At 46.9% G+C, this 14664-nt stretch overlaps 1 protein-coding gene across 1 annotated transcript in view; it reads left to right on the forward strand.

Moving 5' to 3' along the window:
* Nucleotides 1-11502, forward strand: part of LOC135368266 (uncharacterized) — a 46895-nt gene extending 35393 nt beyond the window's left edge. The window contains exons 2-3 of the mRNA XM_064601435.1: nt 6015-6222; nt 9461-11502. Coding sequence (XP_064457505.1) covers nt 6015-6222; nt 9461-9548 — 296 coding nt within the window. The 3' untranslated portion in view covers nt 9549-11502. The remainder of the gene's footprint in view (nt 1-6014; nt 6223-9460) is intronic.
* The last annotated feature ends 3162 nt before the right edge of the window (nt 11503-14664 follow it).

The following is a 14664-nucleotide window of genomic DNA, read 5'->3' on the forward strand; positions in this document are numbered from 1 at the left end:
ATTTTAAAGTTTTCCTGGTTAGTACGCTGGACTTTCAACCACTACTCGCAGACGACAGCTGTTTGTCTCTATGGCTACGACCGCTGAAAACACGATCCCGATTGGCTGACTCTTAGCTGTTACGTCACGTCGACGAGTAAGCAGGCTTTCTGTATCTACGCGGTGTTGCCCGTGCGCAGCTTTTCGCTTCGTCTTCCGCTAAAATCGCTCGTGTAAGTACATGGCAAGTAGCTGGAATTGGGAATCCCGGGCCCCTTTTACAGTCCGGGCGGTTTCGGGATTATTCCCGACTCATCCCGGGACGGGATTTCGGGTTTGATGTAAAACCGAAAGAGCACGCATACACAGACTTTGTGTAGTAACTCGAATGATCCTTGCGTGCGTTTTGTGTCTGTCTCTCCGACGTTCTGTCACCACGTGTTAATCGAATCATTCGTTTTTAATATGCGACACGTTTTATTTGAAAACTGATAAGGCCTGTTTTATGTTCTCCTCAAATAAAAGACATATTTTTATTCGCAGTTGCCACGCAGCGCCTACCGATTTATTTGGTAATGTCAAGAATACGAGACAAAGAGAGTTTTTCGAAAACACTTGTTCTTTTCTTTTTTTTTTTCATTCTTTGCGCCGTTATTCTTCCTCGCGCCCCTATAAAGGCAGTTCGACGCCGCGGTTACCGCTCAAACGATTAAAGCTATACAGAGGGAGCTCCGGCCCATATGTGTCACCCGCACCCCGACAGGAATGGAAAATGACGCGTCCGCTCAGTGGCAGCTAAGGACAAAGAATTCTCATTTTAAAATGCGTGCTGAGAAATTAAATAACTCTTAATTATTACGCAGTTCTGTGTCGCGACTATACGCCAATATCTGCACTCAATTGACTAATGCAATATTTGCCTGGATTTGCGATATTCACCGCAAGTCCAGTAATCCCGGGATTTCGGGACGTGAGAAACACCCGGGAATTCCCGAGGTTTCAGGATATACTTGAGTGAAAATGCAGCAAGAGACGCGGACAGGTGAGTTAAAATATATACAACAGGATACCTGTAGGCTGACGAGTAGCAGATGTTTAATGGGAGGAGACAAATATATACAGAAAATGAGCAACCAACCAATTGCAATTGATTGGTAGCTCTTTTTTTTTTCAGCATTTTCACTCAAGTATGTACTTCAACCAACTACTCCGCTACAACCCGTTTGTTTCAGGATATCCCAGATTCTGAAACTAAGTGGGACGCATGCTTCCAACACCAAATGGCAAATTCCTTCCATCTTATTATGTCCACTTTTCTCTTTCCATCTTATTTCTTATTTTTCATCCGCAGGAAGGCCTTCGTTGGGTTGCTTCATTCCGAGCAACGCTGCAATGTGTTCCACCCTGCATTCAGACGCGACAGCAACCTTCCTGTAACCCACAACCACGCTTCCTACGTGAAAGACGCACTGTATGCAAAACAGCGGACGACAGATACTCTCTAAAGACAAGCGACAAACTGACATTCTTTTGTATTTGCGTGTGGGAATTTTTCTATCTCGCTGTACTAGATCTCTCAATGAACTGAACGCGCGTTGACGTTTCCGATAACGTGATAAAATCTTTTTCTTTTCTATCTCTCTCTTCGTCTGGAGATAAAACCCTGTTCGGTTACAGTTGCGGGATCACCTAAAGATATCTCATTGTTCGTGTCGGGGTTCACATACATCTACGGTATCTTGTGACGACTTAGTGATAAACTGCATCGTGTAATGTGAGAAAGTTGAAAATGGAGCGGTCCAGTGAAAGTGCATCGAAGCAAAAGTTCCGCGTCGAGCCTCAGGCCAGAGACCGTTCTTGGCCCAGTACAACAACAAAACGTGCATAAAGAGACGTTGAATGAAAGAATTGCTCAGTAGAAGAACTGTTCGAAATATCGGAGGCCGCTTCACTCGAGACCCATACGTTAAAGTACCTGCAAGTGTAATAAGGACTGCGTGCAAGGAACCGAAATTATACAACCTAGGATTGAAACACAGGCCACGACCTTGCGGTGACAACGCAGTATCGGCACGCAAAGAACATTGATTGTTTGGCGCAGCATGATCTCTGTTATCCTTGCGCCAGTAAGGTTCAAAACAAATCAAATCGAAGTCAAAACTAAAAGACATTGAACTTTTTGGACAATCTGGACGTTTAAGTAAACTGAGGTTAACTGTAATTGTACAGGTTCTGGATTGGATTGGATTGGATTGGAAAAGAAAGAAAAATATGGAGAGGTTAGTCCCGACCCAGTCAGAACTGGCTACTCCAAAACGCGTTTGTTGGTAAACAAAAAGAAAGAAAAAGGTCAGCTACGAAAAATAGGACAAACAAACAGGTACAGGTACAGGTTCTATAGTACGGCAAGGAGCATAATTTACTTCTCTGTTGACTTCATTACTCTAAAGGATTGCCTGGGTGCACTGCATTGAAAACGTTACCTGAAGACAATGCGCGGTGCTCATATTTGCTGCAGATTTACTCGGTATAGGTGATAACATATTAAATACGAGCTGAACATAGATTATAAAGCTTGACCCCACAGCAGAATGAAAACACCTCCGCTCAAGTCACGCATCCATGTACGTAGGCTACAGTCCTGCATGGGGGTGCAGTCCTCCTCTGTGAAAAAATTCTGCTCCTGAGGCAGAATTTTTTTACAGTAGAGAAAGGTCTAGCATCGGGCCGTGTCGTGGCAAAATCTACTTCAAATAAAAAGGAGTCTTGTTCAGAAACGGACGCGCAAAATGTTTGTTTTTCCTTTTGCCGTTACGTTTGCCAGTTTCAACAGGTACTTGTGAGAGGTACAGGCATGACAGATACTTCAAATCAAAGAGCATTAAAATCTTAGTAAATGGATGCCAAATGTAGCAATCAGGGACATTTACATCCAGAGAAATCACGCGTCGAAGTTGGAACAAAACTGCGCGAGATAGCATGTTCGCCATTTCTTATATCACAGAGCGTTGGACCTGCGCGCCAAAATTTGTGCTTGGCCTGCTGGCCTGGATGCATACTACAGCACAAATTTTTTTTTGAAAGAATGTCTTTTAAAACCTAGGAGATATGCGCGTGCAAAAACGGCAAAAGTTAACACTCGAATTCAAGGCCGGATTTGCTCGATGTTCTTTTTCTTTTTTTTTTTTCACAAAAGCTATTCGACAGAACTGATTCGTTTTACCACTCTTTATCATCATATATAATAAGCTACTAAATATAAAAATAATGAAAAAGGAGGTCGACGGGGCCTGCCTGCTTGATCTGACGACATTGGCCTACAAATCTGACGAAATTGACTTTGGCCTACAGTTCAATTCCGCCCACAAATCTAAAGACGTCCGCGATGGGCTGAGGCAGGCGCAAAAAAAAAAAAAAAATGCTGTTTTCACTTCTATCATCTCTGGGCCGGCGGACTTTCTTGGCCATATGTTCCTCAACTGTCAAATCACTAATTACCTAAAAATCGTTAATTAACTTTTTAATTATAAAAGCTACGAAGTTGTCCCAATGAGAACATCTGTTCCGTTTTCAGAAGAAAAATCAGTTCGGTAGATCGTCCGCAAAAAATTCGTGAAGGAACACCATTTATTTTGTTCATTTCGCATCTTCGGAGACCCGTCTTTCCTTCACCCCCAATGTGAGAGGGGGAAAGAGCACACTGTCGCCTCTTGCGTCCTGGAAAAAGATTAAGAGAACAGCAACCCAAGATAGGGGCAGTTCCGATAACGTTGCCCGATACATGTGTTTTTGTTTTGTTTCCGTAAGTTAACCCAAGCAGCAAAACGTACTGAAAGTCGAGTGCAATAGGGGTGGACGGGTAGGTGGAAGGCCTTGAACAAATTCGTGAAACTAAAGAACACTGATAAGACACATACTGTCCACCCCTGTTGCACCCGACTTTCAGTACATTGTGCTGCTTGGGAAAGCTCATCCTCGACGCGTGAGGCGGCACTATGGCGGCATCTTTGACACATGAGGCTCCTTCACCATCTCACATTGAGGGTGAAGGAAAGACGCGTCTCCGAAGATAAAACAGATAAAAACAGTGTCGGGAAGCTAAAGCAGATTTTAGAGGACGTATTCTGCACGAAAATTTTTATATCGATACTGCCACTTGGCCCGTTCCTGTGCGGATAAATCGTGGAAAGTAAACAGTCTATACCTGTGTTTCCAATCGGCTATACCTGTGTTTCAGCTCCTTCCATCACATGCCAACGAACGCTGTCGAACGCGGTGTTGCAGACGACTTGGCGCAGTAGTCAGCTGTATAGACGACTTGGCGCAGTAGTCAGCTGTATAGACGACCTGCAGCCCTACGTCATTGATTACGTAACGCCACCGCGCAAGGCATGCTGGTGGGCACTATCAGCTTTATCAGCCTATCAGCCGACGCGTTTTTTCCCGCTTCTTGCCAACCAGAGCAAAATATAACCTCGAACCGGTCTTCTCGGGACACCACACGATATCCACCGTCTCGCCACGATACCGTCTGCAACGCAGAAGTGTGCACCGTTCTTAAAGGGGCAATGAAAATGTTCCCGAAAATATTGAGTCGAAAATATTGCAGAATGTCTCGCACAAATGGCATTTATCTGGAACATATACTGCTCTTATTGCCATATCATATTCCACGTGGCCACAAAAACTCGGGCAAAAAATAAAAATAAAAACAGCGAGCGGTTGCCCAACACACCCGAGTCACTTTTCCACTCCAAGCGAGACCGACAGGGTCCGACAGGTCACGGCATCTAGTGTCTCCGTCGCTCAGGAGCGGTGTGGTCGCAGGAGTTACATCTCTTGGGTCGTGTTTTTAGTTAACATATTCTAACCAATATTCGCTTTGTATTCCGCGTGGTGAATGTATTGGCGCCCAGGAATATATTTATACGTTTATACGTTATACACTTCGTCATCCAAGGACCACTAGAATGCTCGTACCCTCATGATGATGGTGATGGTGATGGTGACGATCGTGATGATGATCGCGCTGATTCTGTCTCACGATATACTGTAAACGTATTTTTATTCGCGATGTATTAATTTCCGCGAATCGCATTTGGGAGTACAGTCAACCCTTGTTTTATGAACCCTCGATTTACGAATTCCCTCGGTTTATGAGTGGCGTCACAAGGAACCAAACTTTTTCTATGTGTTTCTCCCTCGGTTTATGAACCCTCGATATCCGAACTGTGAACGGATTTTCAGGGAACGAACCGCAAAAACACATGTGTTTTGACGTTGATTTATGAACGGGGAAGTACTGGGGTCACGTCAATAAAGATGAACAAAGAATGAAGGTCAAGCACCTGTGCAGTGTCCCATAGCCACAAGAATTGCCAGAACCGACGGTGCTGACGGTGAACACACATATGAGCCGCTTGGTGATGGTGCTTTAGTGCAATTATCAAATGATGGTGCCGAGAGGAGTGATCATAATGGCAGTGAAGATAACCAGCAGGACTGTTCGGAGCTGTGACGGCTCGCTTAGCGTGGAATCACAGCCACAGTGCGATACGGTACTTCAAGAACCAGGCGGACGAGTCAAGTCCCAGACTAAATACAGATAGGATGTACGATGCAGATTGCAATTACAGAGTGCATTTCTAGTGCATAATCTAGTGCATTTTCTGTCCTGTTTCAGCCCATTTCTCTTCCGCGCACCTTGCACCTCGATTTACGAATCCCTCGATGAACGATTTTTCGAGAAACGAAGGGTGTTCATAAAGCGAGGATTGACTGTATTTAATTCGGAAGTACTTAATTTCGCGATTCCAGGTCTGTTTCCTTCTGCGGGATCAATGTCAAGCTGTGTCCGCGGGAACAACCTTTCGCGAATCAAAATACGTTTACAGTACTCGCTTGGTGGATTAAGTAATCCTACACGCCATTTCCTTGCTCCATTCATCGACTTTCCAAAACATGTTGCGAACCTAATTCTGTCATCGGAAGACTGTGACTTGTATGTGACTTCTATTTTATTTTCTTTTTTTCAGTGGAGTTGGGCGGTGCAGCGTTCAAGGGCTTCTTCATCGCCGCGATTGACCCCGCGACGAGTCGGCGCATCGGAACCTTCCTCAGAGTGAAGGGCACCCATCCGGTCAAGTGCAGCGCCGTAACGCACAACGACAACCAACCCAAGAGTCACGTGTCCCTCCTCTGGTTGCCTCCAGACAACGTCCCCGAAGGAAACGTTGTATTTATGTAAGTATTCGCTGCGAGATCGATCTATAGGGGGCGACACTGTCACCTTTCTAGTGTGGATAACACGTGGGCCGATGTTCGGAGTTTATGGTTCTTTTCCGTAATTCTAGTAGATATTCACCGGAAGGTCACCTGTACGATACTATTCGGTTCCCCAATGCTCCACCTACAGCGCAGTAAACGCTGAATAAACGGGTAAACGCAGACGACGCGTCCACACCACGACCTACTAGATTATAACGACCATGTCAGGCGCACCCCTTCTATGCGCCGCATTTTTGGAAGGTAGCGGTGGCGCTTCTGATCGTCCCAGTTATTGCTTCCTCAACTTCTACAATACTTTGTACTTCAGCTTACCTTAGTATTTCTGTACAAGCGGTGGACGTTCCACAGATGTTTCATTCTGAGGTTGATTATCATCATCATTCTACGCGTTTTCATAGGAGCTATCGCTGTCGTCTGCTACGGTTGTCGTACATACGCTTCTGCAGTTCAGAATTCAAATTTCCATCGTCCAATCGTGCGCCAGTCCGCCAGGGCGCGTCAGTAGCGCCCCTGGCGGATCGTGCGGACAGGCTCCTCATAGGGTTTGCTGATTGTGACATGGTCGTTATAATCTAGTAGGTCGTGGTCCACACAATGATAGTTCATCGTTTCTCCGCAGAGCGCCGACACTGTTCGATCACGGAGCGACCGTCACTGCAGGTAGGGGCTCGTGAAGAAACTAGCGTGACCACGTGACGCACCTTGCGCCATAGTATTGGACTGTCACCAAAAAAGCCGGCCTGAACATAAAAGTAATACGCCAGAGAGCGGGTGTGGGTACTTGACGTTGGGAACATAGTTGATTATCAATAGATATGCTCCAACTGCATCGCTTAGCTCCCTTAAACACAGTACATTTCCCAAGCTTACCCTTCTATAGAGCACATTCTTCTCCATTGCCCACCCTACCAACTTTCCCGAACCGTACTCTCCGGATCCCTTAACCAGCTGGACTTTCGCCACCTGTCTCTCACAAAATTGCTTGGTCCCTGGCCACATCCAGCCCACCAAAGCTCTGCCCTCAAAGCTCTCTTCACCTTTCTGGGTACCACAGGACTTCGATCTTTATTGTGAAGGGGCTCATTATTTCATTCCCCGCATCACCGCCAGTAATGGGGTAGAGTATCGCCCCTGGCGATGAAACTCCTCATTCATCATCTCACAATGAAGTTGTTTGTTGTCGAAGCTTACCCTCTCTAATGCCCAGAGGCAGATGGTCGTAGCGTTTAAGTATGCTTCGAGCAGTAGAACAATGCAATTATTCGTATTACCGCGGACGTCGTTCGTGGAGGAGTTGCAGCGCGGTATTTCAAAAACTTTACAGCTGAGCTTTGCAACGTGAACACGTGCTCGAAACATCGCCTTTCGAGTTTTCAGCAAGCCACCCTCAGATACTTTCGTCCTTGTGGCTCACCTCGTATGTGTCAACGGAGTTAAGGGACAACGACACACATCAGCGTGTAGTGCGGTATCTGGCAGAACAGTAGTCATCCCAATTAAACCCTTGAATTAATTTATTAAAATTGAATTGAATTAAACCCTCGATTGTGCATGTGCACGGGACCTGCGGTCTCACAACCATGAGGCTAACGCTCCACTTCGCTGGCATGCGCGCGTTCCGATTAAGTCTGGTAGCGGCTGTACAGGGCAGTTCTCAAGGCAAAACAACGCATTAATTCTAGCGGGCTTAGTATACGAACACACCTTTTGTCGCGACAGCTCAGCTGTGCTGCCGAGGGAAGCCACGCCGCGACCTTCCAATTGCGGTGTTCTTTATCGGTGTTGAATGATCTCTTTTAGCGCCATGGCAATGTTATCTTTCACTTGTACATCGTTAATGTTCGCCATACCTCAAAAAGAAGTCGTGCACAGGAAGTTATTCTCCCAAGTTGCTCTGACAATAGACTCGCTGAAAGCTATTTTGATGGGTTAGAGATATGAGTAAAGGTCGCGCACGGAGATTATGAGAAGTGATGGCGCCACCACTTAGCGGCGCCCAATACATGCCGTGCGCATGCCCTGAATGGCCCGTGCTCCGACCTTGAATCCTCACTTAGAAAGCGCTATTGTTATTATTTTTTGCATGAGTTATGTCATAACTTACGAAGCTTTTGGCTTCCTCTATATACTGATGTCAAACTTTTCGCGAGCCTGTGGTTCGCGGGGTTCGCCAAACTTTTGAATTCCGCCTGGCCTGAAAGATAACAAAGGGGGGAGGGGGGGGCAGACGCTGTGATTGATTTCACTATTTCATGTACTGTTTCACAATTGGCAAAAGTGAGTTCGAAATGAGTTCGTTTGCACAGATGCCGCACCACGAAAGGTCGACTATACATATAGGTGGTGTCCATAACTGGTACTTCCCGTGGTTTTCATATGGCTAGCAAAAGCTCCACTATGCACACCTTGCTTTATACGTCATGTTACAGACATATAACACCACTAGGCGACTGCTTCTCCAATAATAAAACATGCGCTTTCGAATCGCGGTGTATATTGGAAGACGCACATGCACAATGCAGTCGAACCTCAGCGAGCTTCCTCGAATTCGCCGAATGAAAGTTGGAATTTCGCGATTTTTTGCGAATTTGGACTCCGACAGCGTGTTAGCCAGAGAAATATTTCGGGAGGGGTTCTATGGGGTCTTTACATGGGAGAGGAGGATTCCCCGCGTTTCCTTCTCCCAAATGCACTACCAAGGGTACCAATACGGGGGGTTTGAACACCTAGACCCCCCCGGATACGCCAGTGGACCCCGACACGTTCGTGATATGACCCTTTGAAGCTTGGAGAGTAGTCTTAAGTAGAAAGTAGCCACTAGAGCAGTCTAATAGAGTAGTCCCATTCGCACACGACAGAAAATGACTTTCAACTTTTATGAACATACCAAGCATAGTTAAAGCCATACACAGCCAACCACCGCTTAGGTGTGTCCGTAGCTTTACAGGACCACGTGACCAAACCTTAACGCCAACAACGACCCTACAGGGTTTGTTCACCGCCGTCGCTTCCTCTAAAGGGAACACTAGCTTCGACCTCAGGAATCAGGACACACATTATGGCAAATCCGATATGCCAACTTTTGCTCTGCCCTGCGAGTGATGTCATATGAACAAGGTTTATAAAGCATGTAAACGCGTTTGGCACAATGCCTCAGAGATGTACCTTATTTTATTCTCGTTTCTTTCATTAGGGCTACGGTGGTGAACTCCTACTCCAGGTACTACACGGGTCTCATCGCATCCGTACCCGCGGCTGGCTACGCAGCGAAGAAGAAATGAAGAGGCACGCCTTCACCATCCACCAAATGAACACATATCAGTCGGAAAGCTCATTGACAGTCGAAGCAATAGATAGGCTATGTATCAATACACTGAGACCTGCGGCTTATAGATAAAGGAAATAACTACGTGAGGAGGAAAAGGAAATTAGATAATAGAAATCACTTTTTTTTTATCGACCAATTCAAACCGATAACCATTCCACGACTGTTCGAATCCATGCCGCTTAGAAAAGTGCCACTAGTGCCTAAAAACGTTATATTTCTTTTATTCCGTTATTGAGGAACGAAGAATGGACATTTTTCACATGCGCGTGGTATCCTAGCGGTTCTCCAACGAACCATGCTCGGCGCGCGTCAAAACAAATACACGTGGGTAGCACGAAGGACCAAAACCGGCTCGGAGTGGGGCCAACAAGCTGGCGCCATTCGCGCGGTCTCCCCCCACTGGTCCCCACTTCTGTCGTCCCCACACTGCGCCATCTAGTGAAGACGGAGGTAATCCTCCCCGGCGTCTCAAGGTCACACGCATGCGCATTGGCCATTGTGAAAAAGGTCCATTATTCGTCTACGCGTCGTAGATGGCCGAGATAGAAACCCTTGAACAAACTTCCGCGTCGTGCTCTGACGTCAGAGCACCGAGAGCCTCGGCCATTCCCATTGGTTCTCGAAAGTACGTCACGTCTCCCGCGCTGCCTGATTGGCGCATCCGCCAGCAATGACGTCAGAGCTTCGACGAGTTTCGGTGCCCGCTATAGCGATTTTCTTTGCGTCTATTACTCCCTTAGCTGTGAAACTTGGGATGCAGGCTCCACGTCAATGCATGTAACCTCGTTAACACATTCATCCTGCTACAAAGTGTGACAAGCCCATTAAGTTATTCAGTACGCGCAGCCATTCTAGTTCATAGTACTGTAGCTACCGGTAGCCCGGCAGGCTACCGCGTCTATCGCACCCTATCAGCAGATAAGAAGCTGAGTCACGCTCTCTATCATTAGCGAGTTTTAGGATATATCATACGCAATCGCCTTTGCGTACGCAATGGATAGCGTTGGCGGTTCAGCGCACAAGAGAAACAACAAGAGCGCTTTGCGTATTGCGCAGAAGCGGGCGACAGCTTACGATATACGAAAACTTACTATTGTTTCCGGCGGTAAGTTTCCGGCGGCGTTATCAGCCGTCTACTAACGCTCGCTTATGTCTCACGGTAAACAATTGTCCGCAGTTTTATCTTTAACCGTCTATCGCTTCGACCCGAAACAACTTCCAGTGCGGTGAATCTGGACAATCTACAGCAAAGCCTCGTTATAACGAAGTGAACGGGACCGAGCAAAAATTCGATATAAGCGGATGTTCCACAAAGACAGTGATAGTAGCCTCACAAATGAACGGAAACATGGCAATACCCTTGAAAAAGAAAAAAAAAAAAAACGACGACGTGAGCTGGTTTTACCCCACGGGCTTCCGTAGCAAGCGGAGTCGGCTACGAGTAAAATTCGAATAATCCAGGTCAAAATGGGGCATGCATCTCGGCTGAGTCTGCGTAAAACTCGAAACGGTAATGCGAACAAAACTGTTTCGCTCACAGTTTACTGTATTATACATTCCACAATGGTGCACAGCCGAAAGTACAGATAACATCTTATTCCTTCCGCGTCTCATTACGCTTTAACGAATCATATTTTTGATCCCAGGCACCGGTAAAAGTGGCCAACTTTACCGGGAGCTTTAAGATCAAAGGTATACATGGATCCCATTCGAGACAGGGGACAAAGCTGGCAAGGAGGACGAGCTTATTTAATTCTTCCTTTGGGGTTCTCTCGGTGATGGCTATTGCGCTAATGAAACTTTTGATGTGAGAGAGATCATATGTGATCACCCGAACGGCGATCAAGTCATATGTGAAGTTTGCTTGCGTGAATGATTGTATTGTTGTTTGTTGATTAAAAAATGTAAAGAAAGTCTGTCTATTATTTCACGCCCAGTTTTCGAGTCAAATCTGGAACGTGGAGAGGTACTTTGATAATACGGCATATATAGTATGTAGTATGTACGCAGGGTTGCGGATTTGCCACTCCGGAGTTGGAATGATTCCGGAATCATTCCAGGTTTATCAGAGCCCGGAATGGAATTGGAATGGAATGGAATGGTCTGGGTGCCCCGGTGGCCAGTTTTGGTTTCAACGTGCTGGTTTCTGCCCTCGCGCCCCTTGCACGGCTCGACTTGCCAGTACGGTTACCGGTCCTTTTCTTTTCTTGAGGGAATTAATGGAATGGAATTGGGTTGCCAAGCCATTCCAGGAGTGGGAATTGATCATACCTTTTCATTCCGAGGAATTGAAAGGAATGGAATTACCACGAATCTCCATTCCTCGGAATGGAATGGAATGGGTGATCCCATTCCGCACCCTGGTATGTAGTATATAGAGTATATAGTAGTATGCCGTTATAGTATAAGCCTGAGCACTGGGCGCAGCGCTCAGGCTTATATTTACCATAGAGAGTTGGTTGCTGCTGTGGGTCAAGACGAGCTTTGTTGTAAATTTCCGTCCGCAATATTGTTTCGTCCCCTAAGGCTGAGGGTTTCCTACTGTGTTCAACTTTTCCATTTTTCTTATAGCTCGGGTCTAGAAGCGTTAGCATCCATTTGAGACATACACCATCAAACACTGTTCTAACTGTTCGAGTGGACACTCATCAGCGAATGATGAACATTTTTTAAAGTTTTAGTATCACAAAATTAATTTACGGTGGTATATGTGCAACGCTTTCATACGTTCACATAAACATTTGTGTCATCTGGTACGTAAATTAACATTTTGCGTGGAAACCTAAGTTTCAGTTGTTCTGTGGGAGACGATGTAATGTCTGGCCACTTGAAACGAGCACAACTTGATACAACCCAAGAGTAACTCAACTACAGTTCAATTTCAGTAACCCTCTTATACTTTCAATGCCATCCAAGTGTAACTTACTAACTTACCACATCGCTGCTTGGGACTTTGCGACTGGAGACAGACTGTGTCTACATTCTGTGACGGTCGCCTTCTGGATCGTCGTCCCGCCGAGCCCACGAAGTCTGAACAGATCTATACTCGCTGCCTTGCCCCCCACTCCCTCGATTCTTCCGTAGATTTCGCAGGACGGTACCGGTGGAAGTGCCGCACCGCTTGCCATTATCGACATAATGTAAGTCGATAACGTCACGACTTGCGCGAAGATGGTGACGATAATGATGACAAGGAGGAATGATCACCGCGTTGCCGTCGGTTTCCTTCTACGAGGCTTTCGAGGAGTACCTCGTTGTCAGCGTAGGATATTCTACCATTGTCATAACACCTTGATATATGGCATAAAAGGCGGAACTGTATGAAATGCTCCATCGTGTCGTTCCGAATCATCTAGACGTTGATAGCACGTTGCGCAGCACGTTCTTTGTCCGCGTTAATCCGGTTTAATCCGGTTCTGCGTCTGCGGAGCGCCTCCGCCCATCTTCAAGTACTATCCCTCTCTGTGGAGAGTTAGGGAACGCATTTTCTCTTGATGCCGTGTAAAAATTCACGCATTACTGCCATCTTTCTGTCACTGTCGGCGTGCGATGTACAGCTCGGAGCAGAGTTAACTTGAACGCTCCTCCGACCTGCGGAGCGGGATGATGAGGGCCACTTAGTGGCGCTAAGGAGAAATAAAGGGAAGGGAAAGAGGTGTTTCGACTGTCCCACTTGTGGTGCGGGGGTAAGGGGGGTGCGGGGGAGGGGAGGCTGTCCGCCTTGCCGGCCTTGCCACGAGCTCTTGTGTTGACTCGGCATTACCCTCAGCTGTAGTTGTCATCGCGACGATTGTTTAGGTTATGCAAAGGTGTATGCTGGCTGATATAGCACGTACGCGATGCAGTTATATCAATAGAGAGTCTTAGTACATCGTACGCTATCGCCTTTGCGTACGTAAGGAATAGCGTTGGTGGTACTGCGCGAAGCTCTCTTTCTACGCTCTCGTTCATCAACGCTATACCTTACATACGCAAAGGCGATAGCGTACGATGTACCCTCAATGATGCACGCGAAGGTGGTCGCGTTCGCCGAGTTCAGCACTGCGATAAAACAAATGAGGATGCACTGAATGAACGCGACCACCTTCGCTTGTATCATTACATTAACGGCATCGCATCCGTGCGATATCGGCCAGCATACACCTTTAATCGCTTTAAACCCAAACAAGCGTCGCGATGACAACCACAGCTGAGGGTAATGCCGGGTCGACAGCTCGTGGCAAGGCGGACACCCCCGCAGCAGAAGTGGGACGGACAATCCGGACAGTCGGACCACTCTTTCCCTTTATTTCTCCTAAGCGCCGCTAGGGTGGCTCACTTCACGCTCCGCAGGCTGGAGGCGCGTTCAAGTTAACTGTGCTTCAAGCTGCACCATTGGTTGCCACAAGCTCTCTTGGCATAGTGGTTAGGATGATCGCTTTGCACGCAGAGACCGTGAGGTGACGTGGGCTTCAATCCCCGCAAAGGCTGTGCTAAGGTTTTCCCCGGGTTTTCCGGCAGACTTTTCAGACGAATGGCTGCACAGTTCCCCATAAAGTCGGCCCAGGACGCATACCAACACTCCTACCTACTGAGGAAGTTGTATCAGTCACGTCTCGGTACAGAAGAGGACATACATAGTTAGGTCCGGCGCATCTTAGAACTGGTGGAACGGCTTAGAACGATTGGACAGCAGACAACATATTTCCAGGTAGCTGCTCCCCTCATAGCTCATAAATTGTAAATATTGTTTTGAGGCGCTGTCCATGTACTGACCGTTCCACGTCGTATTAAATTTTCCTACAACAGCTGCTTTGCTCCTTAGTGGTCTGCCTGACAACCCACGAGGCACTCGTGACAGCTCTTGATTCTCGTCCGGATGAAGATCTAACACTCGAAACGTTAAAGGCAAGCTCGCAGACGAGCACACAAGAAAGTAGGATATACCTTGGTAAGAACATCTGATCCTGAGACGGCGCTGCGAATCGAGGCGCAGAAGGCTCCAGGTGCTGGTAGGGAGTGCTATTATAGCAAGAAGCTGGGTCATGTCAAAAGAGACTATCCCGCACGGAGAAACGGGAAAGGGTCGT

The sequence above is a fragment of the Ornithodoros turicata genome, chromosome 9 (genome assembly GCF_037126465.1).
Source record: "Ornithodoros turicata isolate Travis chromosome 9, ASM3712646v1, whole genome shotgun sequence".
NCBI classification, from domain to species: Eukaryota; Metazoa; Arthropoda; class Arachnida; order Ixodida; family Argasidae; genus Ornithodoros; species Ornithodoros turicata.